The sequence below is a fragment of the Aristolochia californica genome, unplaced genomic scaffold, assembly GCF_029961685.1.
Source record: "Aristolochia californica isolate CCGP_79_NKW_82.1479 unplaced genomic scaffold, dmAriCali1.0.hap1 SCAF_5, whole genome shotgun sequence".
Taxonomy (NCBI): Eukaryota; Viridiplantae; Streptophyta; class Magnoliopsida; order Piperales; family Aristolochiaceae; genus Aristolochia; species Aristolochia californica.
The window spans coordinates 7,858,831-7,886,706 of NW_027182214.1; the positions used below are offsets into that span (position 1 = coordinate 7,858,831).

Here is a 27,876-nt window from a genome sequence, read left to right on the forward strand (position 1 = left end):
GCTTGATTATCACAAAATATGAATATAGTTTCCTTGGAAGGAAAACCAAAGAATAGCAGCAAGGAATGTAACCAAATCTTCTGCACTAGATCTTACCACTATTTTTTGTTTTGTACTCTTCCAAGTCACCATAGTACCACCAACAAATGTAACCTATGATGGATTTTCAATCATCAAGAAAACCTGCCCAATCTACATCAGCAAAACTAGTAATTTTTAGATGTTCTTATTGCTTATATAATAGTCCTTGACTTCGAGCTTTCTTTAAAAATCACAAAGCTCTCTTCACTATTGCCTGGTAAGTGATTTTGGGTGACTACATAAATTGGCTCAAAACACTAGTAGGAAAAACAATGTTAGGATGTGGAACAATAAAATAGATTAGTTTCCCCACTAACCTGCTATACCTACGCAGTTCATCAAATAATGAACCCCCACTTATGATATAAGCTTATCGTTGAAGTCTATAGGAGTATCTACAAGTTTACCATCCTAACATCCTTGTCTCTTTAAACAAGTCATGAACATATTTCTTCTAGGATAGATTAATTCCTTTTGGAGATATGTAACTTCAATACCAAGAAAGTATCTTAGGTTCCCTATATCTTTAGTTGGAATTTTTATTGTAGATACATCTTTGGGTTTATAATTCCTGCAATATCATTTCCAAATATAATAATATCAACCATAAATAATCGAGATAATTATACGTATACCATATTTTATAAACAAAATGGTCCATAACACCCCCGATAAACCCATAAAACTCGATGACAAAACAAAAATTTTCAAACCCATGCACAAAGAGATTGGTTAAGACCATATATTCATTTTCTCAACTTATGCACCTACTTCTCCCCCTGAATTGCAATCCCTGGGGGTTGATCCATACAAATTGTGAAGTTGGGTCCAAGGCCCATCCCAAAATGACTAACCAACTTAGGAAGCCTCTTTCCCAACTAATAAACTCAAGATCTTTATACTCACTAATCCATGTGGGACTATTCCTTAACACTCCCCCTCACATGTAGGCCCTCTTTTTGTGGCGCTACAAGTGGATAATTTAGGTGTAGACCCCCTTTTGTACCTCTACAAGTGGACAATTTAGGTGTATGCCCACATATGAGTACCTACTCTGATACCATGTGAAGTTAGGTCCAAGGCCTATCCCAAAATAACTAGTCCACTTAGGAAACCTCTTTCCCAACTAATAAATTTAAGATCTTTGTACTCACTGATATATATGGGACTATTCCTTAACACAAACCTCTTCTTGGAGATCACAATGCAAAAATGCATTTTTAACACCTAGCTGAAACAATGACCAATCATGTTTAACAGCAATGGAAATTAACACTCCAATAGAATTAAGTTTGGTCACTAGAGAGAATGTCACTATGCCATAAGTTTGTGTATCTATTTGCTACGAGAAGAGCTTTAAGCCGCTCAAGTGGGCCATTAGGACACCACGTAATAGTAAACACACATCAACAACCCACATGTTTACCATTTCATAAGGATGTCCACTTCCAAGTGTTGTAGTTATACATAGCCCTCATGTCTTCTGGCATAGCAGCTCTCCAACCAAGATGTGAGAGACCTTCCATGTGAGTTTTATATATAAAAACATGATCCAATTAAATGTAGGTGATAAATGATTGGTACATTACATATTTAGCAATAGGATATTTGGTAATGGCTGTTTGACCTTAACAAAGAGCTATAGGTCTATCATCCATAGGAGGACCAAACACAATGGGTGGATCAAAAAAGTGAGATGCGGACCTGATAGACCCTAAATACAACGGGTTCTAGAAGGGGCAAAAAGGAAATTCGGAAGATAAAAAAGGGGATTGGAAAGGACCCACTAGAGGAGGGACCAGTAAGCATCGGCACTACTATTGTCCTTCCCAAGACAGTTATTTGAGGCAGGACAATCATAGGAGAGTAAGGGGGAGGTAGAGGAGAGGAGGATATCAAGAAATTGGAACTAAGGAGGACAGGACACTCGAAGCTCACAGGTAATGTTCACTCTCTCTCCTCTGGTTTCCATCAACTGGTATGGGAGTAGGGCGATTTTGGGTATGGTGAAATCAAAGATGGATGGAAGAATGGAATCTGTGGAGAAGGAAGTATCGGGACTAAAAGAGGGAATGGAAGAGTTAAGAACCGACATGGGAGGCATCCGAGAATTACTTGGATGGAAGAATGGAATTCCGAGCGAGCATTTTGGGCACGGCGAAGGGGAAGTTGCCAATGGAAAAGACATCTGAGAATCAAGCTTTCGACGACATTGGACATGGGGTTCTAGGATCGGAAAATACAGAAAAAAGAGTACGTATGCTCGACTTGTCGTTATTTACAGGAGATGATCCCTATTGTTGGTTGCATCAGGCGGAGAGGTACTTTTCCGTCAACAGCGTCGAGGAAGATGATCGGATTCAGGCGGCACTCGTCTAACTAGAAGGCCCGGGACGATCGACACTGCATCGCCCCGAATCACTCCTTACAACGAGCCGAACCAGGCTCTGCGACTTGCGACGTTCGCAACAGCACCACCGCGACCAATTCAACCGCTCACGACCACTCTGACCCTTCCATCACACCGCAATCCCTCAGTACACCAGATATCGGAAGTAAAAGCGCAAGACAGACGAGCGCAAGGCCTCTGCTTCAAATGCGATGAGAAATTTCAACCCTAGCATAGATGTCGACTGTGACAGATGAGTGTAATGCTCCTCACCAACGACAAAGATGACGGTGGCAACGAAATCACGCAAGAATCCGAGACCCCAATCTCTATAGAGGACACCTACCCGAACGAGCAGCTAGTCACCATGTCGATGCATGCTCTTCGTGGGGGAGTTACAACCAGTAGCACACTGAAACTCAGGGCCTTGATCAGCGACAAAACGATGGTCGTGCTAATCGACAATGGAGCATCCCATAATTTTGTGAGTACATCTCTGGTTCAAGAGATGGGGTTACCTGTGATACGAAGTTGGACATTCATTGTAACGGTAGCAGATGGGAACTGCATTCACGGCAACAGCCTCTGTCCAGACCTCGAGTTGGACATCCAAGGGCTGCAAATCAAGCAACACTTCTACTTCTTCACATTGGAAGGTGCAGACAACATCTTGGGTGTTGCATGGCTCCAACTACCGGGAGACATCTGTCTGAATTGGAGGAACCTCTCCATGAAGTTTGAAATGAATGGGCGAAAGGTGCAATTTCAAGGAGAACCCTCGCTGGCCACCATCGAGGAGTCCCTGAAGGTTATGACCAAAATCTTGGCTCAAGAGAGACCATGGTGCTTACTAGAACTCAATAGCAGTTCTCAGCAAGAAGCGTAGACCCTCACAAAAACACCTACAATGGTGACAGACCTCCTTACAGAGTTTCCCGAGGTCTTCCGACCATTATCCGAATTACCGCCTAACTGCTCGACGGACCACTCCATCCCCCTACAGGCACATAGCCAGCCCCCACATATCCGACCTTACCAGTACCCGTTCTACCAGAAAATAGAGATAGAACGGATCGTTGAAGAAATGCCCGACGGACCACTCCATCCCCTACAGGCACAATCAGACCTAGCACCAATCCTTTCTCCAACCCCGTCCTATTGGCGCGAAAGAAGGATGGCAGTTGGCGGTTTTGCGTCGATTACCGAGCTTTCAACAAAATCACCATTCTCAACAAATTCCCCATTTCAACAATTGAGGAACTATTGAATGAATTAGGGGATGCCAGGGTATTTACCAAATTAGACCTGAAATCAGGGTACCATCATATCAGAGTGCAGGCAGAGAATATCCACAAAACAGCCTTTTGGACCCACGAAGGACACTATGAATTTCCAGTCAAGCCATTCGGTCTCACAAATGCTTCCTCCACCTTCCAAACACTAATGAACCGGATATTTCAGCCATATCTTCGTAAGTTCATCCTAGTTTTTTTCAATGACATTCTCATATATAGTGCTGACTTTACTGAACACTTGTCTCATATAATGGTGAAGCCACCATTATTAGGAACCAACCACTTGGTATTAAACCTTAAAAAGTGTGCCTTTCGTAAACAACAATTGGACTATTTGGGTGACTTGATTTCAGGCAATGGGGTATCAGTTGATCCTTCTAAGGTAGAGGGTATGCTACCATGGGAAATATCTTTGGATGTCAAGGGCTTATGGGGATTCCTCGACCTCACGAGTTATTATCGCCGGTTTGTGAAGGATTACAGGGAAAGAGCAGTGCCCCTTACCCAGCTGCTTAAGAAGGATTCCTTCTTGTGGAATGATGAAGCACAGACAGCATTTGACCATCTGAAGACAACCATGACCACGGTACCCGTGCTGGCCTAGCCCGACTTCTCCAAGATATTTGTTCTTAAGACCGATGCCTCTGGACGAAGGGTAGGGGCAATCCTCATGCAGGAAGGACAACCCATAGCTTATTTCAGCCAGGCCCTATCAGATAAAGCAAGGCAAAAATCAGTATACAAAAGAGAACTCATGGCCAAAGTCTTAACAGTGCAAAAATGGAGTCCCAATCTCATGGCTCAACACTTCATAATAGGAACAAATCAACGCAGCCCACGTTTCTCGTGGGAGCAACGAGTGATAGCTAAAGACTAACAAAAGTGGGTTGCTAAGCTCATGGGTTTTTATTTTGAGATCCAATACAAACCCGACCGAGACAACAAGGTGGCAAATGCCCTGTCACAAAAAAACAGCAATCCTCACCCTCTCGGCTATATCTTTTGCCTGTTTCATTAGACTTAAGGAATTAGAGCATGAAATCTGTTGAAGAGCAGATATTGAAGAGTCTTACATGACTCTTACAGTAAGAAGTCTCATAGAGCCAAAATTATTATGGTGGAATCTTACAAGACTCTCATAGGAGGCAGTCTCACAAAATAGTCTATGTTAAAAAGTGTTTTAGTTATGTTAGTCTTCTATTTATATTCAATTGTTTAATTGTTCCAAGGCTTATCTATTAATGTTTAACTTTAGGTGTAACTAGGAAAAGGGTAGTTTAATTGTAATTAGATTCTACTTGTTTCCTCTATTAGAAATAGAGATTTATTGTACTCAAATTATAACAAGTTAGTGAAGTATTTCTCTTTTCTAGAAATTCAACATAGTATCAGAGTAGCTTCTGTGAGTTGACTAGGTTAACCCACAAAGATAATGTGATCATTTTCTGATCTATCATTTCAAGTAGTTCAAGTTCGTATATTTTTTCTTTCTTTCATACCCAGTACCCATTGGTTTCTTGGCATTCGCACCTTCATACTGAATTTTTCATATTGAAAATTATATATTGATGGAAAGATCTTCAAGTCTACTTTTCAACGCAAAAAAAAAAATGGCAATCAGAGTTTTCTACAAAGAGAAATCGATTTTTGAAGCAGCAAAGGTTAGACTACAAGAGAGGTTCGAGCAACAGTAGAAAGCTCACTTTCGAGCCGTGTTAAGCCATCAAGAACGAGACTTTATATGGAGATATATGTGTCAAAATAAAGATCTATAAGTTTCTTTTCTACCTTGTCAAACCAATTCTCAATCAAAGTTTTCTAGATGGAGATCAATTTCACAAGGACCAATGGTTAAGCTGGCCAAAGAAAAAAGAGTACTCAGTTCAGTCAGATTACAGAGTCCAAAATCTATCAGATTAGTTTTCTCAAAAGAAATATATTTTATGAACAAACATTATACTTGGATGAAAAGTTTCAAAGTCTAGTTTCAAAACAAGAAAATTTCATGTCAATTTGATCTATATTTAAGGAGATAATCGCATTGGAGTCAGCAAAGGTCAAGCTACAGAATGAAAAACATAAGAGGTCGTAAAAAATTCAAGAACGAATCTTTTTAAGTCAAATTAGGTATCAATTTAAAGCTCTTTGAGTTTAGTTTGTTGAACAACAAATCGTTTGTGATCCTAAGCTATATTTTTTTAGATATCGATATCAAAAGTGCCAAAGGTTGGTACTGTGCCAAAGTGCCAAAGGTTGGTACTGTGCCAAAGGTCGGTACTGTGCCAAAGTGCCAAGGCAAAGCTCTCTTTAAGAGAACTGCAGTTGTTCTCACAATTTCAAATTTTATGGAATCAGATGATACAACAATGGAAGCAGTGGTGATAAGTGGAAGAAAACATCTGAAGTGTCTTGAGAAGCCTTAAGAAAATTAGTATTTAACTCAAACCCACAAAAAACACAATGCAGGGTACAAAATAATGAGAAAGTGAGTTCTAACAACGTAATCATATACAGAATAGCAGTAGAACTAACTTCATAAGAAGTTAAAAGTCGTACAAAAAGGGAATTTACGTAAAGCAACAACAGAAGATTGACAAATTGATGTGTAAAACAGAATTGAAAGTGATCTGTTTCATAGAATTGACATTATCTTTAAATGGTGTCAAAAAGAATTTGAATAATCCACAAAGATATGTTGTTCCCTGCAATCTCTTTTGTTTATTTTTTGAGAAAGGTGCAATTTCCTTGCAAATACATACCAGAAACAGACAATGACAGAAAAGATCTAGGGCTTCTCACTGAGACCCAAAAGAAAAGAAATTGAAAGAATAAACATTAATTTCTATCAGTACAGCAGTGGCTTGAAGAACCAAATACAAAAATTGAAATCTGGTCACAAAAATAGAAGATGCAGAAAAGATCTGGATGTAGATTACTCCCTTTTTCTCTGATATCATGAAAATAAACTATAAAAAGAAGAGATTACTAATAGGGAACAAAAACAGATAAGCATAAATGAGAAGAAGAAGAAAAGAGAAGAAGCCAGGACCATAGACAGTCATACTTCACTTAAATTCTGATCCTTCACTCATTCACTTTGTTGAAGAGCAATTATAGAAGAGTCTTAATAACTCTCATAGGAAGAATTTTCAAAGAAAAATTAATATGGTGGACTCTAATAGGAGTCTCATGGGAAGAAGTCTCACAAGGGAATCTCAGTTCAAAGGTGCTTCAATTATTTTAGTTCTCTTTAATTGTTGTTTAGTTTGATTATAATTAGGAATATTATTTTGGGTGTAACTGGGACTTGGATAGTTTAATTTTATTATGGTTCTATGCATTTCCTCTATTATAAATAGAGAAACAGTATACTCAAATTACAACAAGTCAATGAATTATTTCTCTTTTTCAGAAATTCAACACACTTTATTAACTTAATAAAAATTACATATAAAATAAAAAATACCCTTTTGTCCAATAAATACAAAACTAGAAAATCAAAAGACTAAAACACCCTTTCTGGATTTATTACGTGCATACTAACATTAAATTCACATAAGTAGCCTACCTCAAGGGGCTGAATGATGGAAGGGCTACCAACTAATAACAATGCTAAAATTTTCATTGGGAAGGAAGCTCCCAAAGGAGAAATAGTACATAAGAGTACATAAAAAAACAGAAGGGCCAAAAAACGTGATAGAAAAGCAAAGCTAATTGAGTTGGTGAGGTGGAAGGATGTGTGCATTCCCAAATCTAATGGAGGATTGGGTATTAGGCACTCCAAGGATATGAATATGGCCCTCCTCCTTAAATGCATCTGGAAATTCAACACTACTGACAGCAATCTTTGGAGACCAATGGTGTCGTTTAAGCTCAACTGGCATGAGGCGTGTTGGACCTCGGAGGGGAGGAGGGCTACCCTATCTCCAATCTGGAGAGCTATTTTTCCTCTCCTTCCGTTGTTCCAATCGGGCACTCGCTTCCATGTTGGGAATGGTCGCTCGATCCGCTTCTGGGAAGACTAGTGGGTTAGCTCTGGGCCTCTGAAGGTCTCGTTTGGTAGCATCTGGCAGACCTCTACGTAGTGCTGCTTATCGGTTACGGATGCTTGAGGCCTAGGAGATTAGGATCTTCATTTGCGTAGGGGCTTGAGAGATTGGGATCTTCGTTTGCATTGGGGCCTGGGAGATGTTGATGCCCTTCTTGCACCTCAACTGTTAGAGGTGATTTCCGCCACAAGGCCTCGTGATACTTTGGATGACTCGATGATTTCGTAGTCGGAGGCTAGTGGATTGTTCTCAGTCTCATCCGACTACTCCTTCATCTAGGGATGGACCTTGGCTACCTCCAACTATGAAGTGGATTTTATTTGGCATCTCTCTGCTCCACCGAAGGTAAGTTCTTCCTCTAGAATGCTGGGCTTAACAGAATTCTCACTGCTATTAACCTCCATCGTCATGGTAATCTCAGCACGTGCATCTCGTGCCCCTGTGTGGCCTTGAGGAGGAGACTTCTTGCCACCTATTTGTGTCCTGCCCTTACTCGTGGTCCGTTTGGATGAGCATCCTTAGCCGGTTTGGTATTCAGCTTTGTCAGCAAGAGGACATCCTCTCAGTTAGGCGTTTACTTCACGGGATTCCCCTCCCTAAATTGGGGGAATTGATCATCTTTGCTTGTGTTGCTTTCATCCCCTGGGATCTCTGGACGGAACGCAATAATAGACGCAAGCACTTCCCCCGTGACCGGGTCATCTCCTCTATTATTGACCACATCTCCGCTTGGCTTCACTCCAGGAAGGACTTTTTAGCTCTTTCTAAGCTCTCACTCAAGGAGAAATGGAGCACCATTGCTCAGATGGAAGGCCCGTCGAAGTCTCCAGCGATGCAACAATGGCAACCCCCTGATCTGGGCTACATCAAGATGAACTTTGATGGCAGCTCCCTCGGCAATCTTGGCTTGGACAGATATGGTGGTGTCTTTCATGATTCGGATGGTAATCAGCTTTTGTACTATTCCGGACCTATGGGCATTTCTGACTCCATTGCTACAGAGCTTCAGCTTAAAGGCCTCATCATCTTTCATGAGCATTTCTCCGGTCCGCTCCACATTGAGAGAGACCCTGCGGTGATTGTTGGATGGTTTTCCTCTCCCTCTTCCCTGTTGTGGCGTCATTAGGATGTTTACTATTCCATTATGGATATTCTTCCCCATCTTACCTGTATTTGGTCCCATGTGCCCAGATCTGCAAATTTTGTTGCAGACAGGTGTGCTAAGCAAGGGGCCTCCCTCCTTGTCCCTCTTGTTAGGGGGAGGTCTGCCTAATCTTGTTTGTTTTGTTTCTGGTTTAATAAAATCATCAATTTCTCAAGAAAAAAAAAAAACAAAAAAAAAGCAAAGCTAATTGAGTGGAATTGAGTTTCAAACAAGTTGTTAAGGGGAAGCTTTGCTTCTAGCCAACAAATTGAAATCCAAACCACCCCCATCAAGAAGGAAGCACTCAACAAAGGTCACAGTTCTAGAGTCATTAGAACCAACCATCAATCTCCAGCTGTCCCTGAGAATGGAACCAGGCAAATGGCTGACTTTATGAATTTTGTAGTCCTAAAATAGGACATAATGGATGACTTTCTCAATGATCTCAACAGTAGAAAGGTTGGACCCTTCACAAAAAACCCTTTTGTCCTTTACATTCAAATATTCCAAGAGATTTACTCAACAATGAGACTGCAAAACTCTGCCCAACATCCCAAACAGGACAGCTGCAAACTACCCACGAACTGCCAAGGAGGAGGAGGGCAAGCAGATAATAGCACAAGCCATGTTCGTAGTTTCTAAGCTACTGTTATTCTGTTTCACAGATTTTCACCTCTGTTATTGACCATAGACTTTTTTATATGTTGCAATTATAATGTATGAACAAAATTATTGCCTATGCCTATATAGGTACTGCATGTCCTCCTCCCCCTCCCTCCTCGGCCACCTCTCCCACCACTTAGCCAACACAAACAGTACGCATAAATGTACAAGATGCTTTCTCTATTAAACGACAATTATTCAACTCAATTCAGTAAAAATAACATCTTTTTTTCTTTAAATAGTGCCGAATAAAAGTAACATCTTACAAACAATCCATAGAGAGAAATAATGCAAGGAGTTTTGGACCTCAAAGAAACTTACTCATTGTTCTGAATATGAACTGCAGAGCTGATAGCCAAAATGCCGAGAAGAGACAATAGAATGAGCTTATAACTCAAAATTTTACAAGACATAGGAACCCGAGACAAATGGAGCACTGCTCTTTATTCTTGCTGTCCCAAACTCAATATATTTATATCATTGATTTAAGTGCAGCAGTCCACAACAGCGTTGACCCACCACTGTAATCACATAAAAAGTACCAAGCAACAACATCAATTGCAAGAAAAGATAATTGTGCAAATGCAAACCATAAGAGTAAGAGAAACATAACAAGAAAGATACCAGCAACAAATATGCAGGAGAACTATTGACAAACTCTTTGAAAGAAGGAAAAAAATACAAGCCAATGATAAAAAAAGATTCATTACCAGTAATCTTAGTTTCTCTTAATAGGCAAGTAATGTTATTTAAAAACTATTCTAAAAAGTTACAAAACAAACTATTGCTAACACGTTTTCAACAAAAACATAAAAAAACATTTGGTAAATTGTAATCATTTTATATTTTTTGAATAGTTAATTATTTTATAATTCATTGTCACAGTAATAGCTATCGTCACAGAAGCAAGAAAATTCTAAGCAATGATTATGAACTAAAAGTTAGAAATGGGGGCAGCAAACATACGAACGAAACTTATGAAAATAGTGAAGCATTTCATAGGAAAAAAGAGAACAAAAGAAAGCAAATAATGCAAAATTTAGATAGCAAGAACCCAAAGCATATTTATACGGGGCAACACTTCTACAACTCAGTTATCTACTTACCTGAAACTGTTTTACTGGTAGATAAGCAGGGACAGGAACCTGTCTTATTGCTGAACATAAAAAACCTCTAACATACACAATTCTTTGAGTCAAATGAATCACATATCCTACTTTTTTAGCTCTATATACAAATACAACTGCAGCAAGTGTACCCATTTCTCATAACATAAACAGCAATATAAAGAAATACTGGCAGCTGAAACTTTTTTATGTGTCTACTGGTGTGTTTAATACAACATATAAAAACTCAACAGAAAGAGCACACAGAAAAATAAAAGGAAAAAAATAAATAAAATAACATGCTAACATTTAAGAAAATACTCTTACTTGTCTGAGTAAGTAGCATATTACCACCAAAATAGGTTAAAAGCGAATAAAGGCGGAATTCAACCTGGCTTTCGATTTGAGGTAAATCGGCGTGTTTAGTTTTGGTAAAAATAGCACAAGTTGCTGGATTTGGAGAAAATAGGTCTAGAACAGTGAATTGAGCTAGGGTTCAACGTTGGAAGAAATAGAAGCAATTGAAGCACTTAATTTCGAGGCAATGAAAAGTCGAACTATTTGGAGAAAGACGAAGAGATTGAAGAATGATATAGAGCAGGGTTTTGATTAGGGTAGCAAAATGAAGATATTAAATAATAAAAAATGAAATACAAAAGCTAAATTAAAGTTGTCCAAATTGCTCTTGATGGATGAAAGAAAAGATTGGGCTTTAGATTTTCATGCAAACATGAAGGTTTGGGGAGCATTTGGAGAAAGGGATGCGATCAGAGATGAAAATGGGTTGGATTTACACAAAATCCAGCCCATACAAAACCCATATAAAAACCCTTGGGTATACAACCCATTACCTGACTGTGTTAAACCATTATACAACTGAAATAACTAGTAAAGAGGGAGCCTGTCCAATGGATGGGCAGTATATATGACTTTTGTCTGTTTAAGGAAATATTTGACTGGAAGTTAACATCCTTTATTGGGCGATACATTTGTTTTTGTTGTCTAATGAAATATTTAACTGGAAGTTCACTTCCTTCAGAATGGCTGCATTAGGCGATGAAAAATTTACACATGTTGGACCACCAATCATACTCAATTGCAATAGAGAATACCAGCCTCACACTATCAATTACCTCAGTGCAGGTTTTTGAAGTGAACCCCTAGCCCTAAGAACAACCATAATTTAAAAATGGTCACGATTCAGCAGATACTACATGTCTGAACAATTGGTAAGATACAATTTCAAAATTACCAACATGGGGGGTTGTTTATATAAGATTATGATAGAAAGACAAGTTGTCAGTAAGACAAAGCAGGAGGTACTATTCGGTGAGCAAATTAAACAGTGCATTCTTCTAGCGGATAAGATAACAATCTCAACTAGGGAAAAGGATAAAAACATATGACTTTGGCCGCATTATAACGATCCAAAGAAAAATTGTAAAAAAGGCAAATTGATGTTGGTGAAGAAAAGAATAAGGTAGATAGATACCTATGTTTTCCGTCAAAAAAAGGAGATCGGAAAATTTGTTAAGAAAATGCAAAATGATGTGGAAAAGGATAAAGAACATGCAACTTTGGCCACATTATAATGATCCAAAGAAAAATTATAAAAAAAGGCAAAGTGATGTTGGTGAGGAAAGAATAAGATAGATAGATACCTAATGCCTCCCAGCCAACAAAAGGAGATGAGAAAAAAAATTAAAATGCAAAATCATGTCCCCATGGCTAGGAGAAAATAAATCACCAGAAGAGAGCGGCAAAAGGGAATCGACCAAGATAACCTGATAAAAGAAATAAAATAAAGAAGACAGCATAAAGGAAGAAATGAACGCAGAGATAAGTCAGAGGATTGGACCAAGATGGACCCAAAAAAACAATAAAATAAATGAAAATTTGATTCCCATGTACCAAAACGGCATATCTGGCAGCGAGGAGAGTGGCGCCCTTGACTATATAATGAGTTCGGCCGCGGTTGACATAATGGCAGTCAAAACCATTGGTTCGGTCATGGGTTCAACTAGAGCCGCGACGGGTCGACCGGTCCGATCCATGGGATGCAGCAATGAAAGTAGCAGCGGGAGAACAACTCGAGATAGATTTCTAAAAGAGCTCAAAGCTCTCGGCTCCGAAGACGAGGTTGGAGAAAGAAGGGAGGGGTGTGAGGATCATTTGGGTGACGGAGAAGGTGGAAAAATTGATGCCAAGTCCACGAAGAAACCAGTGGAGTTTGTTGGTCTTGTTGACAAGTGTGTCGATCGCGTGAAGCTGGTCGCAGAGACCCTTGAAAACGCGGGAGTAGGGTGCAATGGATTGATTTCCATGCCTCAGCTGCTGGAGACCGTCCTTGAGACAAATTTTGCGAGCCTTTGACCGGTAGCTGAAGGCATTTCCCAGCACGAGCCAGACCTTGCGGGCAGTGGAGAGGCCAACGGCTTTGGACATTGCCTCCTCGGTGAGGGAGGAAAGGAGGAGACTGAAAAGGCGTTGATCCATTGCTCTCCATGCCAAATATTCAGCAGTAGGGGTGGTAGAATCCGCGGTGGCAAACTAAGGTGGTGGCGCAAGGGTTCCGTCCACATAGCCGAGGAGATTTTGACTCTCTAAAAGGGGAAGAAGTTGGCTTTTCCAGAGGAGGTAGGTTGTGAAAGAGAGTTTAATGGTAATCATGTGGTATGAAAGGAGAGAAGATGAGCAAATGATTCAGCAGCCATTGAGGTTTGACCCGAGAGACCGACTAGTTCGTGTTTCAAACTTTCGAGATCAATGGTGTAAATTGGACAGAGATACAAGGGAGTTGGCCAAAGACTTTTAAAAGAGGCGAGTTTTTTTTAAACTCTTTATGAACCGAGTTGGGCACATAATGGAACCACGGACCGACTCGGGTTCATAGTCATGGATTGGTGAAGCCTCGACCCGCAGGAACTTATCCCTCAAACTCGAAACAAAAAAAAAAACACGGGACACAGATTCCCGTGGTCTCTCCTCCTGAAGTCAAGGAGGTGCGTAAGCCGGTCAGAACGGAGTGCAGCAAGGTCAGTGATGTCAGCAAGGGAGCACTGTGGGATGCGATGGTGCTGCAGTCGGCAGAGAAAGGAGGTACGCCATGTGACTTTCACGTCGGGATGGTTCACCGAACTGGTGCCGGCAGCGAGAGCGGTGACGATGCCAGGGCCGGGGCCAAGGGCCGCTGCACTGAGTTGCGGTGGCAGCGGAAGCAAGGCAGGAGGAGCGAGACGGGGCTGTCAGCGCTGCATTGACAGTGATAAGCGGCGGAACGAAAGAGGGGTTTCCGTTGAGAAAAAAAAACAAAACAAAATGAAATCGGGAGAAAGGGATCGACAAGGACTCCTGATACCATGTAGGATTTTATTAAAATCTTTGTAATCGCCACGAATGGGTGATGATACTTTACATTGAATTTATACATAAAGATTACAACAAAAAATTGGGTATTTTCAACCTCTCGATGATATGGTCGTCGGCCCCTGTTTCCAGCAATAGGAACGGGTCGTCGGCCCTCTGGCTTGTTAGCTTTCACATACCAGAGTGGAAGAAATTACCACAGAGAGGAGCACAGAACTGGCCATTGGAGAAGGCGTGCTCGAGAGGCCAATTCAAGAATTCACACAGAAGTCCATGGGACTAACCGAGAGGCATGACGACGGAAAAAAAAGAATAACAAACAAATAAAGAACTGAAAAGTGGAACTAGGTTTTGAGAATGCAGCAAATGGAATGAGGATTTCCCACAACAATAGGTAGCAGACAGGAACTATAGGGGAAAGAACCGCAGAAGCGAGATACTCACCGGAACGGCATGACTACCGCGGGCATCCGACGCATGGTAGGATTTCTCAGCAGCATGGAACGTTGGGCGAAGATGAACATAGCAGGGGGAACCCAATACAATCAGAGGGAGATATCAACAGGAAAAGACTGAAACCCTTACCTTATACATTACTCTTAGCCGACTACCACCTCCGCTCCAATGGCTGGCCGGTAGAGAAAAGGACTCGGGAAAGGAGCCCGGACACAGAGAAAGTAGGGACTGTGATCGATCTAGGAAGAAAAGGAGAAGGTACATGAACGTCTGTCTGAAAGGCTTCCATTAACATGGATCTGTCATCATAAATCCCCGAGTGAAAAAAAATATATATGAGAGAGAAATGATCGCAGGGGAACTGTAATCTTATTTTGTTCAGGACATAAATGGATAAATGGGAATTATAAATGATCGCCCAAAACTATGTGCAGCCATTAACATGGTTTGAGCTTGTTGGCCTTTTCCTCCACTTTCATATTGGTATTAAGTTGAGGGGGCAATAAAAGTTTATCTATCGTTTCTCTTTTATTTCTTTTCTCTCCAAATTTCATGTTTTTTTAAATAAAGCTCATCACTCAAGAGAGAAGTAAGTTTATTTCATATTTTATTTTCTTTTTAATAATTTCTATTACCAAACATAGGAAAAGAAACTTTTTTTTCGTTTTCTTTTTCATAGTTTCCCAACATGCCCATTGATGTTACTTGTCCAATATTTTGTAGAAGTATCTATAACAACTTTTACGGCTATTGTTCTAGTCTAGATGAAGTATGTGACATAAACTAGAGGGATACATTTTCTTTAGTTAGGCTTTGCCCTAGATTCATATGAAATAGTTTAGCAGCAGATGAAATATCACAATGTTAATTTTGCTTGGATTTTCTCTAAAAAATTGTAGTTTTGTGAGCATTGAATTTGGTCAAGAAAGTAAAGTATAAATGATAATATGTAGGGGTGACAATAGTTTTGTTAGCATATGAGAAAGTGTATTGTATTATCTTAGTGGCTGAATTGACAAAAAGGTAAATTTATTGTTGAATAAAGAAACAAAAAGTTTTACTTGATGTAGAGATTGAAAAATTAGAATATCTTGTAAGTGGTTTCTTATGTTCATCTTTGCTAAAATTTGTTTCAAATTGGTTATAACCTATCTTGTTTTGCTTTATGTTTCAACTACTAAGCATGTTTCTCTTTGACATGCTTGTGGACTTGTGGGGTTGAACGTTGTTGATTTCAATGGATCAAATTATTGAACATCTCAAGTTTGATGTTTCACTCTTAGATTGAAGATTATTCAAGTAGCTTATTACTGATTTTGTTGCATGTACTTACACAAGAGTCGATTCTTGGTTGAGTTTGGATAAACAAAAATCCCCACAGAAAAGACAATCAAGTAAGGACCTTAAACTTTTTGGAGAGTACCACAACTCAACAACATAAGATATAATCCATACTTGGAGTTCGTAAGATCATCCTACCACCTGCTTTATTATTGTTGTTATGGGATGACATTCAAAAAGTTTAAAATAGTAGCGAGGGAGAGGGAATCTGCTATGGTAAATGGGAGAGAGCAGTTGCATAACATTTCCTAAATTTTGTTGGTGGTGCCTTTTAGTACTGAGATCTTAGAAGTCAACAATTTAATACCTATCTAATATTCTAATATTTTCCATTAAAAGCTTATTATTGCATTATTTTTTAAAGCTCATTCTTGTGACCAAGTGAGGTCTTACATAAGACAATAACCACAAAAAAAAAAAAAATTAAGCCTTCTATAAATATTTAACTTTAAGAGGGGAAGGACATGGAAAGCAAGGAGTAACTAATGTAGGAAAGAACTATTAAACTCTAAGCAGAGCAACAAAATGGTTATTAGCAAAAGGTAAAGGTTGGTGGTCCCCTGAATATCTGCATATGGCATGAAGATTTTACATCACTCACATAATTAGGTAGAGATTTGTTATTAACTTAAGAAGGGGCTCCCAACAAGTATCACTATTAAACAAGGCTTCACTGTTGGAGTAGTTGACAAGCTAAGGACGACTTGTGGTTTGATGTCAATAGGTTTTTTGCGAAAAGTGATGTAATAGATAAGGGAAATGGGTGGGGAATTTGAGGAGGTAATAGATAAACCTTGAGAAAATAGTTATAATGGAGCAGAATTGTTCTTATCTATACACTTGTTTCACTATAGCATTAGAATGTGGGACAAGTAGTGTTGTGTTTGGCTAAAAGAGGAATCATTTGAATGCCTTGAAATTTGATATCTATATTCAACATTCTTTTACAATAGCACTACCTACTTAATTGTATTACTGTCTGTCTCAAACTCCCTTGGTTCCTTCTCATTATTGCCTAGGTCCATGCTCTTCATGTTTCATATGTATTGTTTTTGAGATCATGGCATGGCTGTTGTAGGCTTTTATGACTTTGTTTTATTATTGTTTTACACTTTTAACTTGACAATTGATGCTTATTTTGCGAGAGTGCAATGATGAAGAGTGCAGAATTAAAGATGTCTAGGTGCATCTAGAAGACTTACCTAAGCCTTTTGGTAGAGATCCCATTTTCCTATAAGAAGCTCATATCACATATCTTCCTATAAGATGAATCCCATTTTCAAAAAAATGAAGATATATATATATATATTATGAAAAACACTTCTAATTAAAAATGTTAGTTGGATAGAGCAAGTAAAATTTGCTTTGAATAAAAAATTACTTGCTCAAGCAAAAGATTTCCAAGAGAACCTCCAAATAGTATTTTCCCCCAAGTCTCCATGGGTTAAAATTATTAAGAGTGATATTCTCCTTCAAGGGTATCAAGAATATAATCTAATGCATAAAGTGAAGCTATAATATCATACAAATAAAGAGCGACGTTTACTTCTTCCATTCTAGCTAGATATTGTATTATTGGTTATGAAACTATAGGTTATTCACCTAAATAACAAAGTAGCCACACTAAGTTACATTGTTCTCATTATGTACTCAAAAGAATAATTGTCATTCTTTGGCAATGACATCATATACAAATATAATATGCAATTATTTTTAGCAATAAAGAATAACTATATTATTGTGTTTTACACTCTCAAAATATTATATTATTAGATAGTTGAATTGCAAAAAGAAACAAGAGCGAATAACAACACTAAATTGAAACAAGGGGTATTTTTGGCTCAAAGTCAACATTATCAATTGACAATATTTTTGTCACAAAATCATAATTTTGGTATTATTTAATCAACTAATCACTAAATTTCCAAACAAGTAACAGGTTCCAAATTCCCACTCCCTTTTTTGTCTCTCTTCCTTGCTCTTGCCTAAACCCTTCATTCTCAACAATACCCTCGAAGCTTTGAAGTTATTGCCCGGATACATATTTGCTCTCACCAAGATTCAAATTTACTTGCCGCTTGAAGAAGTTCTTAGTTTTCAAAATGGCCCCTCGTTCTCTTGCCAAGATTTGGTTGTTGGGAGAAGCCAAATCTAGTAAGATACTAAAAAAATTCTTCTTTCTTTTTAGTTTCCCATTGTTTCTATGGATCAACTTCTCTAAGAAGGGAAAAAAGGAAATGTAAGGGAGGTTGACGAGAAACCTTTTGTTTCATACCTCTGCCCAAAATATGAAGAGAATGCCCTCTTTCGTCCTTGCATCCTCTCTTTCTTGCAATCGTTGCCTACTGCTCATCTGCCATCAGCCTAAAAAAAATATTTCACTCTTTTGTTGGTGCCCAATGAAGAGGGGATAACTATCTTCCTCATCATCAATTTTACTTAGAAAATGATACAATGTGTGATGGCCAATGATTTTCACATAGATCCTACTACGTTGAGAAATTGGTAGTTCTTTCTCTAAGGTCAAGAGTCACTTTCTCCTCTAATCTTTCCTCTCACTTATTTCTTCTTTATTATTAATTCTTTCTTCTAAACTTTTGCTCTTTATTTTTGTATAAAGTGGTGCCTTCTCACCTTTGTCTTGTCCTTATCGTAATCAACATAATATAAATGAAAAAAGAGAAACCTTGCACAATATTGACATAGATTATTTTATAGTATGTTAATTGTTTCTATGTAAATAAAAACTAGTTGTCATACAATGAATCATTTTTTTTTATTCATGTGAAGTTCTTTTATTTCTTTATCTTTTTTCTAATTGTGCTTCAAACTGATTTCTTGTGATTGATTGTGTGACTTAGTTATAGAAGTGTCAATTTACCTTTCTTTAACTTTTGTTCATAAGAGTTCCTATTAATTTCTTCCGAGCACGTACTTTTTTCCTCTCTTTGTGAACTTAAGATTTGGTCATCCACTATTCATTCCACAGATTAATTGTAGAGAAATACTTCTAACTTTTCTTTTACTTCTTTATCTTTTTTCTAATTGTGCTTCAAACTGATTTCTTGTGATTGATTGTGTGACTTAGTTATAGAAGTGTCAATTTACCTTTCTTTAACTTTTGTTCATAAGATTTCCTATTAATTTCTTCCGAGCACGTACTTTTTTCCTCTCTCTGTGAACTTAAGATTTGGTCATCCACTATTCATTCCACAGATTAATTGTAGAGAAATACTTCTAACTTTTCTCGGATTTCTTATCAAGTTTAAATATTAGTGGGATTTCTAGATTTGTGGTTAGTTATTTTGTTTGTCATCATTGTAGATGTGAAGTAGAAGAGGTTGAGGCCTTTATTAGGTCTCTTGAGTCTTTTAGGAAAGCTATTGTCATGTGGAACAAACATAGCTGAACATAATTGTTAGTTTGTAATTGTTGATTTTTTGGTTATTTAGCAACATCATTAGAATCCGCAAACAATATGTTTCGAAGTTTAAATCATTTTTACTTTATCATTAATCCACCTCATGTCACGAATTTCACTTGGTTGTAGATCTTAGTGGTTTGAATTTTATAGTAGAAAACTGGATCCAACCATGTCTTCCTACAATTTCATGTTCGTTAGATGTTCTAGAAGAATGATAATAGTCATATTGACGAGTGTTGAATTTAGGATCCCTTTTCCAATATTCCGAGCAAGGGAGGAGAGAAAGAAAATGGAGAAAAGGGGAAGAAGGCTCTTGGGTAGAGAGAAGAAGAGAAGAGGAACAAGGTGTGCGCCAAACAAAGAGAGAGATTTACTCAAGAGAGAATTGTAGAACTTGATTAATTCCGAATTACAACACCTCTATTTATAGTAGAGGAAGTGATAGAATCCTTATACAACTAACCTTTAAATCTCCTAATTACATTCCAACTCTAACTCTCTAAGACAAGTCTCTCATGAAAGGATAACACAATCTAATAGAGTTCTAATATAAGTTGAACTATAACTCTTCTTCAAGAACGTGGACATAAGGAAGGAGGCCAGCTTGTGGACTTATCCTTGTGGGTCCCATGTGATCTTCCAGCTCATATTGATAAGAATCCAACTCATGATATCTTTTGTGGGTCCCACTTGATCTTCAAGTCTTCTAACTCATTTCAGCTTGTGCTTATTATCTTCTTAACTCGTGCTAGCTCGGGTGAGGACTCTTTTTGGCATCCCACGTCCTCATGGCGGGTCCCACCAACTCGTGCACCATGGTGGGTCCCACATTGTAACACTCCCCCTCAAGCTGGGGGTGAGAAAACATTGTAGATGCCCAACTTGCTGCAGATGATAGACATACTCTTGTGAGTGACCGGCTTGGTGAGAATATCTGCAACTTGACTTTGTTATGATATATGCTTTAGAGATAAAAGACCCGCTTGGAAATTTTCTAGTATAAAATGGCAGTCCACTTCAATATGCTTTGTTCTTTCATGGAAGACTGGATTCGATGTAATGTGTATTGCTGCTTGATTATCACAATATAGATCCATCAGAGCTTCTTTGTAGAATCTCAATTCAATGATAAGAGATCTTATCCATAGGAGTTCACTAATAGTGTGTGTCATGGCTCTGTATTCTGCTTCTACACTATACCGTGCTACTACACTTTGCTTTTTGCTTCTCCATGTAACCAAATTTCCTCCAACCATTGTACAAACTCCCGAAGTAGATTTCCTGTCATTCGGGGATCCAGCCCAGTCTACATCTGAGAATCCTTCGATGTTGAAGTGACCATGATTTTTATATAGAAGCCCTCTTCTTGGAGCTCCTTTCGGATATCGTAATATCCTTTCAAGTGCTTGCCAATGACTAAGTTGTGGTTTGTGCATGTATTGACTCACCACACTTATTGCATATGATATATCTGGCCTTGTTACACACAAGTAAATAAGTCTTCCAACTAGTCTCTGATATTTCCCGATGTCTAAATCTTCTCCAGTACCTGCACATAATTTTGTATTTGAGTCCATAAGAGTGTCTACTGGTTTGCAACCCAATATTCCTATCTCCTCCAGTAGACCAAGGGCATACTTCCTTTGGGATAGCACAATCCATTGTATGGATTGCAATACTTCAATACCCAAAAAATATTTGAGTAGTCCAAGATCTTTTGTCTTAAATTCAACACATATTTTTTCTTTTCTTTCCTAGATGCCCTCGGAATCACTACCAGTTAAAATGATAGCATCAACATATACAGCCAAAATTACCTTGCCTCTAGGTGTGTTTTAAAAAAAAAAACTGAGTGATCTCCAGAGCATCTGTAAAATCCTGCCCGTATGAGGGCTTGACTAAATTTCTCAAACCATGCACAAAGGGACTGTTTTAGACCATACAAAGATTTTTTTAGCTGACATACTGACTCCCCCTAAACCACATACCCAGGTGGTTGTTTCATATAAATTTCTTTTTTGATGTCCTCATTTAGAAAGACATTTTTCATATTAATTTGATATACCTTCCAGGAAGAGTTAGCTGCTAGAGATAATAACACATGTACCGAGTTCATTTTTGCCACTGGAGAGAAGGTTTCCTCATAATCAATTCCATAACATTGTGTATAGCCCTTAACCACAAGGTAAGCCTTCAGTAGAGCCACAGACCCATCCGGATATTGTTTCACAGTAAACACTCATTTGCAACCAACGAGTTTCTTATATGATAGAGGTGGGACTAGAAGCCCATGTCTGATTTTTATAAAGTGTCTGGATTTCCTCATCCATTGCTACCTTCCACCCTGGATGTTTGAGAGCCTCCTGATAGGACTTTGGTCCAAATATGGAAGAAATAGCAAAAAGAAATTGACAACTTGCAGGGGACACATGATAATGAGACACAAAATTTGATGTTGGATGAGACGTAGAGCATATGGTGCATGATCTGAGTTTTTTCTTTCTTTCTTTCTGTAATAGGACGAGTATCATATTGTGGGCCAAAAACAATTGGAGAAGATATAATTACCTCGGTGGGATCCGTAAACTCAGTAGGTGTGGTGTCAGCCAGTGTTTCTAGGGGCTGAGAAGTTTCTGTAGCAAGGATCACAACCGGTTGAAGAGAACCTGGTACTGAAGATAAACCTAGAGGAGCATTGTCAAAATAGTATGGAGAGTCTTCAAAAAATATGACATCCTTGGACACAAGTAAACGTTCAAGAGTGGGATTATAACAAACATAACCCTTTTGTGTACGAGAGTATCCTAGAAAGATACACTTGATAGATTTAGGATCAAGTTTACTTTTGGGGAGGAAATATGGACAAAACATTGACACCTGAAGATTTTCAAGGGCAGTGAAAACGGATTATCATTTGGTAACAATATAGAGTAAGGAGATTTATTACCAAGAACGGAAGATGGTAGACGATATATAAGAAAGCATGTGGTAAAGACTGCATGAGGCCTATAAAATTATAAAACTTTCATGGCATATAATAAACCTCTAGCTACTTCAAGAATATGACGATTTTTCCGTTCGGCTTCACCATTTTTTGAGGAGTGTAGGCACAAGATGTTTGATGGATAATGTCATTTTCTTGACAAAAGGAGTCATGTTCTTTGGAAATGTATTCTTTGGCATTATCATACCGAAGTATTTTTATGTTCTGACCAAACTGAGTGAGTACCATAACATGAAAAGACTTAAAAATCAACGGTATCTTAGAATGCTCCTTCAATAGAAACAACCAAGTGGTACGAATGAAGTAATCAATAAATGTAATAAAATACCTGACTTGAGAAATATTTGAGACGCTCAAGGGTCCCTATACATCGGTATGAATTAATGAAAATGGAGTAATACTTTTGACTTCTGGATGAGGTGAGTATGTACTCCTTTGATGTTTACTCAGTTGACAAACTTCACAATTAAACTCGGACCTGACTTTAAGAGTAGGAAACATATAATGAAGAGATTGTGAAGATGGATGTCCCAACCGGTTTTGCCATAGCCTTTTCTCATTTTCACTGTTGGAAACAATATTTATTTTTGGCACATCCAGGTAGTATAACCCCCCTTGTTCACGGCCTCCACCAATCACCTGTTTTGTTATAAGATCCTGAAATACACACGAAGTGGGTGAGAAGGTGATAGATCAATTAAAATACTTTGTCAGCTGACTAACAGATAATAGATTCAAAGGGAAGGTAGGAACAAATAGAATATCAGTGAGCAAAAGTGATGGTGTAACAGAAGTGGACCCTTTCCCTTGAACCTTGGTTTGAGAACCGTCAGCTATGGTAACAAACTTATGTGAAAGACATGGAGATATAGAATGTAATAAATGTTTGTTACCTATGAGATGCTCGGAGGCTACTGAGTCAATTATCTAGGATGAAGATAAGGCAGATAGCATACCCGAAGCAGTGGTGGCAACGGTTTTTAATGAGGAACTTGGAGAAGAACCCATCATTTTCTAAAACAACTCATATTCTTCATCAATAAAATTTTTCTTTTCATTTGATTTTGTGGGCTGATCCTCCTTTGTATCACCAAGCAAGGCTTGATTAGCCTTTGTCAAGTTTGAGTTATCATTGGCATTATAACATATTTCTCCATAGTGACCATTTTTTCCATAATAACTCCTTTCCTTATAATAGCTTGTATCGATAGTGTGGCCATATCTCCCACAACGAGTGCATTCTTTTCACAATTTTCCATGATTTTGATTAGCCAACTAATCACAATGATATCATTTTTTACCATTTATTATAAAAAAATGTCTTCTTGATCAATAGGTAGTCCACAATTGGTGAGATGACCAAGTAGGTCCTTTATTATAAGAAACCTTCGAACCGATGTGGACTAACTCATAAAATTTGATACCTTCTATTGTGGTAATTATTAGTATACCACCTTTGTTACTCACATTTTTTAGCCATAATAGGCACTTCAAAGAAAATAATTCTCCAAAAAATTTTAATCAAAATATCCAAGTAGTATTCTTCAAACAATTTGGTGTATAGAGATATTTAACATTGACGCTAAACAATCATTATTCTGATTTTTTCTGAGTAAATAACCACTCATAATAGACTCAATATCAATCTTTTATATCAGGGGAATCTTGTTCCCACAATTTTTTTTTCAACAATCTAATCATGGGTCGGTCTCGGTTAACAGAAATTCCAACAGACAAAACTACTTTGATAGCTTTTTCTAGATCGAGAGGCATTTATATCCACAATCTCATAAGATGAAAAACATTCAAATACTTATTTTTAAATCATCTTCTAAATTTGGAAACTAGTAACATGAAGTAATAAAAAAAATAATGAAGGAACTTATCTCACACTTTTTGATCTTCCTTCACAAGGATTCTTCTATCAGTGGTGTTGATCATATCTTCTTAGAACATTCCTTTTGATGTAGGGATCCTAAATTTAATTCTCTGATACCATGTTGAATTTAGGACCCCTTTTCCAATATTCCGAGCTAGGGAAGAGAGAAAGAAAAAGGAGAAAATGGGAAGAAGGCTCTCCGGTAGAGAGAAGAAGAGAAGAGGAACAAGGTGTGTGCCAAGCAAAGAGAGAGATTTACTCAAGAGAGAATTATAGAACTTGATTAATTCCGAATTACAACACCTCTATTTATAGTAGAGGAAGTGATAGAGTCCTTATATAACTAACCTTTAAATCTCCTAATTACATTCCAACCATAACACTCTAAGATAAGTCTCTCATGAAAGGATAACACAATCTAATAGAGTTCTAATATAAGTTGAACTATAACTCTTCTTCAAGAACGTGGACATAAGGAAGGAGGCCAGATCATGGCTTTATCTTTGTGGGTCCCACGTGATCTTCCAGCTCATATTGATAAGATTCTAGCTTGTGACATCTTTGTGGGTCCCACTTGATCTTCAAATCTTCTAACTCATTTCTGCTTGTGCATCTTATTTTCTTAACTCGTGCTAGCTTGGGTGAGGACTCTTCTTAGCATCCCACGTCCTCATGGTGGGTCCCACCATCTCATATACCATGGTGGGTCCCATCATCTCGTATACCATGGTGAGTCCCACCATCTCGTATACCATGGTGGGTCCACATTGTAACAAATAGCACATACTTTTTTTTTTCAATCTTATAGTTGTTGAGCAAAAGATGAACAAAATAATCACATAGGGTTGATAGGAGACACTACAAGAAAATGGTCGCCCCTACCTTCTATGCTAGAGATCCATGTGAGATAAGATCAACTAGTTCACTGGTAGAATGTATCTTTCCATATAATAAGCAAACTTGACCCACTTAAAATTCAACCCTGTGTTAGAGAAATTTATATATGTGAAAAAGTTTCATGTTGTACACTACAAGCAATTCTTTGTAGGTGAAGCCTCTTTTCATCGTTTGTTTTATTCCATGTTTTCAACCAGTGATCTTAGTTAAATAACACCCTTGTGTGTAGGGGTGGCATAGCTAGTGAATGAGAACTTCCATAGAGATGACATAGACTTGTAATTATACAAGTTGGTGTTGTTGGCCCAGGTGGCTTCTCGAGAAGGAGGTAAATTGAGAATATCAAATTAACAATAAGTTATGTGTGTAACTAAAAATCATGCATAAAAGTAATTCAAGATAAAATGAAACAAATACATACCATAGGGACAAAAAGATTTTTTGTTATTGATGTTCCCTTAGTGGTAGTCATCGCCCAAGAACCCTTGCTTGCGAAAATTCCACTATTTTCAAAAGCTCTAATAGCTGAAATTACAAAAGAGATTGCGGCTCTCTTTTAGAATCAACATATATATCACTTAGAAACATGTTAAAGCACTTTGAGACAAATTCTCATACTTTATAAATATATAAATTTATATTTGACATTGAAATGATCAATCATTGTCTATAATCGATCATCCAGAACTGTGCAATTTAGAAATATAAAGGATGATCGATCATCCAAAACTTTGCAAGCTAGAAATATAATGCATGATCAATCAACCATAGCCAATTGATCAATCATCTAAAACATGGGAATTTCATGTTATGACGCATGATCGATCATCCAATAGTGATTGATCAACTATAGTTGTCCAATCAAGCTGAATTAACATGAAATGATCGATCATCCCACTAGATTGATCGATAAGTCAAAACCTTACCAGTAAGGGACTTCAAGCATGATTGATCAAATAAAAATACACTGATCGATCATACTTGTATTGCACAGTCAAAGGGAATCTCGATTCCTTGATCAACCACTGGAAATGATTGATCAACTTAAATTTTCTAGAGCAGTGATAACATATTGATTGATCAGTCCATCAATCAATAAGTCACTGTCTGACAGTAAAGTAACCGTTATGATCTATTGATCGATCAATCACTTACCAATGATCGATAAACAAACAATCTAATTTTTTCCAACGAGCAAATAACAACTAGTTTGCATTGGGGAAGTTATAAATACCCCACTAAACCGTGAGTAAAGAGAGGCATGTGCATTTATTGGCATATATTCAAGCTGTAAAGCTTTATCTTGCAAATTTTATTTCAAAAGTTCTTTAGAAAGAAAGAAAATGATCCCATCTAGAAAAACCTTCATCTCTTTCAATCATCCTTGTGTATGTTATGATCCTGGGTTAAGTACTTGGATTTTCGCTACCAAACAGGCCGGTCTTTTGGGTAGTATTGGCTATGTGCTTAACATTTAGTATCAGAGCAGGCGCTACATCACGAGTTTGACTCCCGGTGTGGGTGATCGTGTCGACCCAGATTTCGGCGACCATGTAATAGTGGACCGTGTCGCTAGTGTTAAGTCGTCATAGTTGTCAGCTCGTGAAGGTGGGTGTGGTTTTATGGTCATGGGTTAAGTACTTGGCTTTCTACTACCAAACAGACCTGTCTTTTGGGTAGTATTGGTTGTGCTTAACAGTATGCATGATAGTATAATCTCCTTGATCATTCTACAACGTGCTACAAAGGAGGAGGAAACTTGAAATCTCTTGAGGAGAAAAAGGCCTAACTAGAGCTAGAATCTAGCAACAATCTCTTGGGGAGATTGGGTTGTATAAAATTATGTATTGAGCTACATGTGGCTAAAGAGAGCCCGAATCTTATTGTAATTTTCTAGCTATTAGAGCTAATAGTAGAAATTATCCAAAACAAGGGTTTTTGTGTAGTGACTACCACTAGGGAAACATCGAGAAAAAAAATATTTTTGTCCCTATGGTGTGTGCATGTTGGTAGTTACATTCTGATTGTGGGTTTATATATTTTGGTGTTATGCAAAAAATGGATAAAAGTTGGATGAAAATTGGTTACAACAGACCATTGAATGAAGAATATAAGAAAAGGGTAGAGGCATTTATTCATATGGCATATACCAAGTGTGTGGAAGGGCAAGACAATAAGATGTGTTGTCCTTATAGAGTGTGTGCTAATAAGTTTTTTTAGGATGTACGCCTAATAGAGGATCACTTGTATGTGAACAAGATGTTGTCTAGCTATACCTAATGGACCATTAATGGTGAGTAAATTGATCCCCATAAAGAAACTCCTCAAAGGTGAAATTCTATAATTTGGACCAATCGTTAAACCGAAAATGAGGGTGGTATGCATGATCATCCATATATACAATCTGAATAGACCTTTACCAAAGAACGTCAAGTAGAGTTAAGTAGTTATGTTGAAGACTCTTGTGTTGGACCAAGTGGGTTTTAAAAATTCACTCACTTGTTCATGGATGCTAATAGACCATTGTATCCTTAAAGTTTCTCATCCATTTGCTACATATCAAAACAACTTCCAATGTGAGCAATAAAGCAATTAATAATATGCTTTCTCTACTGAAAGAAGCTTTTCCTCTTGGGGAGTTACTACCTCGTAATTATGAGGTTAGAACTCTTTTGCGAGAGTTGGGATTCCATTATGAACAAATACATGCACTTAAAATGGTTATATATTATTTTGGAAGGAATATGAAAAGTCAAGCAAGTGTATGCAATGTCACGAGCTG

General features: G+C 38.0%; 2 protein-coding genes across 3 annotated transcripts in view; both read right to left on the reverse strand.

The window, feature by feature from the left end:
- LOC137966581 (uncharacterized) overlaps positions 1–14,946 on the reverse strand; it is a 31,494-nt gene extending 16,548 nt beyond the window's left edge. The window contains exons 1-2 of one of the 2 annotated variants that reach the window (XM_068813255.1): positions 14,679–14,946; positions 9,943–10,142 (exon numbers count right to left, since the gene is read on the reverse strand). In XM_068813255.1, the coding sequence (XP_068669356.1) occupies positions 9,943–10,034 (92 nt within the window). In that variant the 5' untranslated portion in view covers positions 10,035–10,142; positions 14,679–14,946. The other variant, XM_068813256.1, reaches the window with a different exon arrangement.
- A 5,318-nt stretch (positions 14,947–20,264) lies between these two features.
- LOC137965209 (uncharacterized) lies at positions 20,265–23,622 on the reverse strand. Its single transcript, XM_068811574.1, has 9 exons — positions 23,464–23,622; positions 22,802–22,957; positions 22,506–22,681; positions 22,262–22,320; positions 21,883–22,031; positions 21,651–21,824; positions 21,303–21,505; positions 20,864–20,992; positions 20,265–20,595 (listed from the first exon to the last, which is right to left on the reverse strand). The coding sequence occupies exons 1-9, from the start codon at positions 23,620–23,622 to the stop codon at positions 20,265–20,267; spliced, it is 1,536 nt and encodes a 511-aa protein (XP_068667675.1).
- Positions 23,623–27,876: the final 4,254 nt, after the last annotated feature.

What these genes read in the sequence shown, in the direction of transcription:
- LOC137965209 (XM_068811574.1), bottom strand. Translation starts at nt 23,622, where the DNA reads ATGGTAAAAAATGATATCATTGTGATTAGTTGGCTAATCAAAATCATG. An exon ending in ATATGTTTCCTACTCTTAAA is followed by an intron (nt 22,682 to 22,801) that starts GTCAGGTCCGAG and finishes ACCGATGTATAG; the next exon opens with GGACCCTTGAGCGTCTCAAA. An exon ending in TCAAACATCCAGGGTGGAAG is followed by an intron (nt 21,506 to 21,650) that starts GTAGCAATGGAT and finishes GCTCTACTGAAG; the next exon opens with GCTTACCTTGTGGTTAAGGG.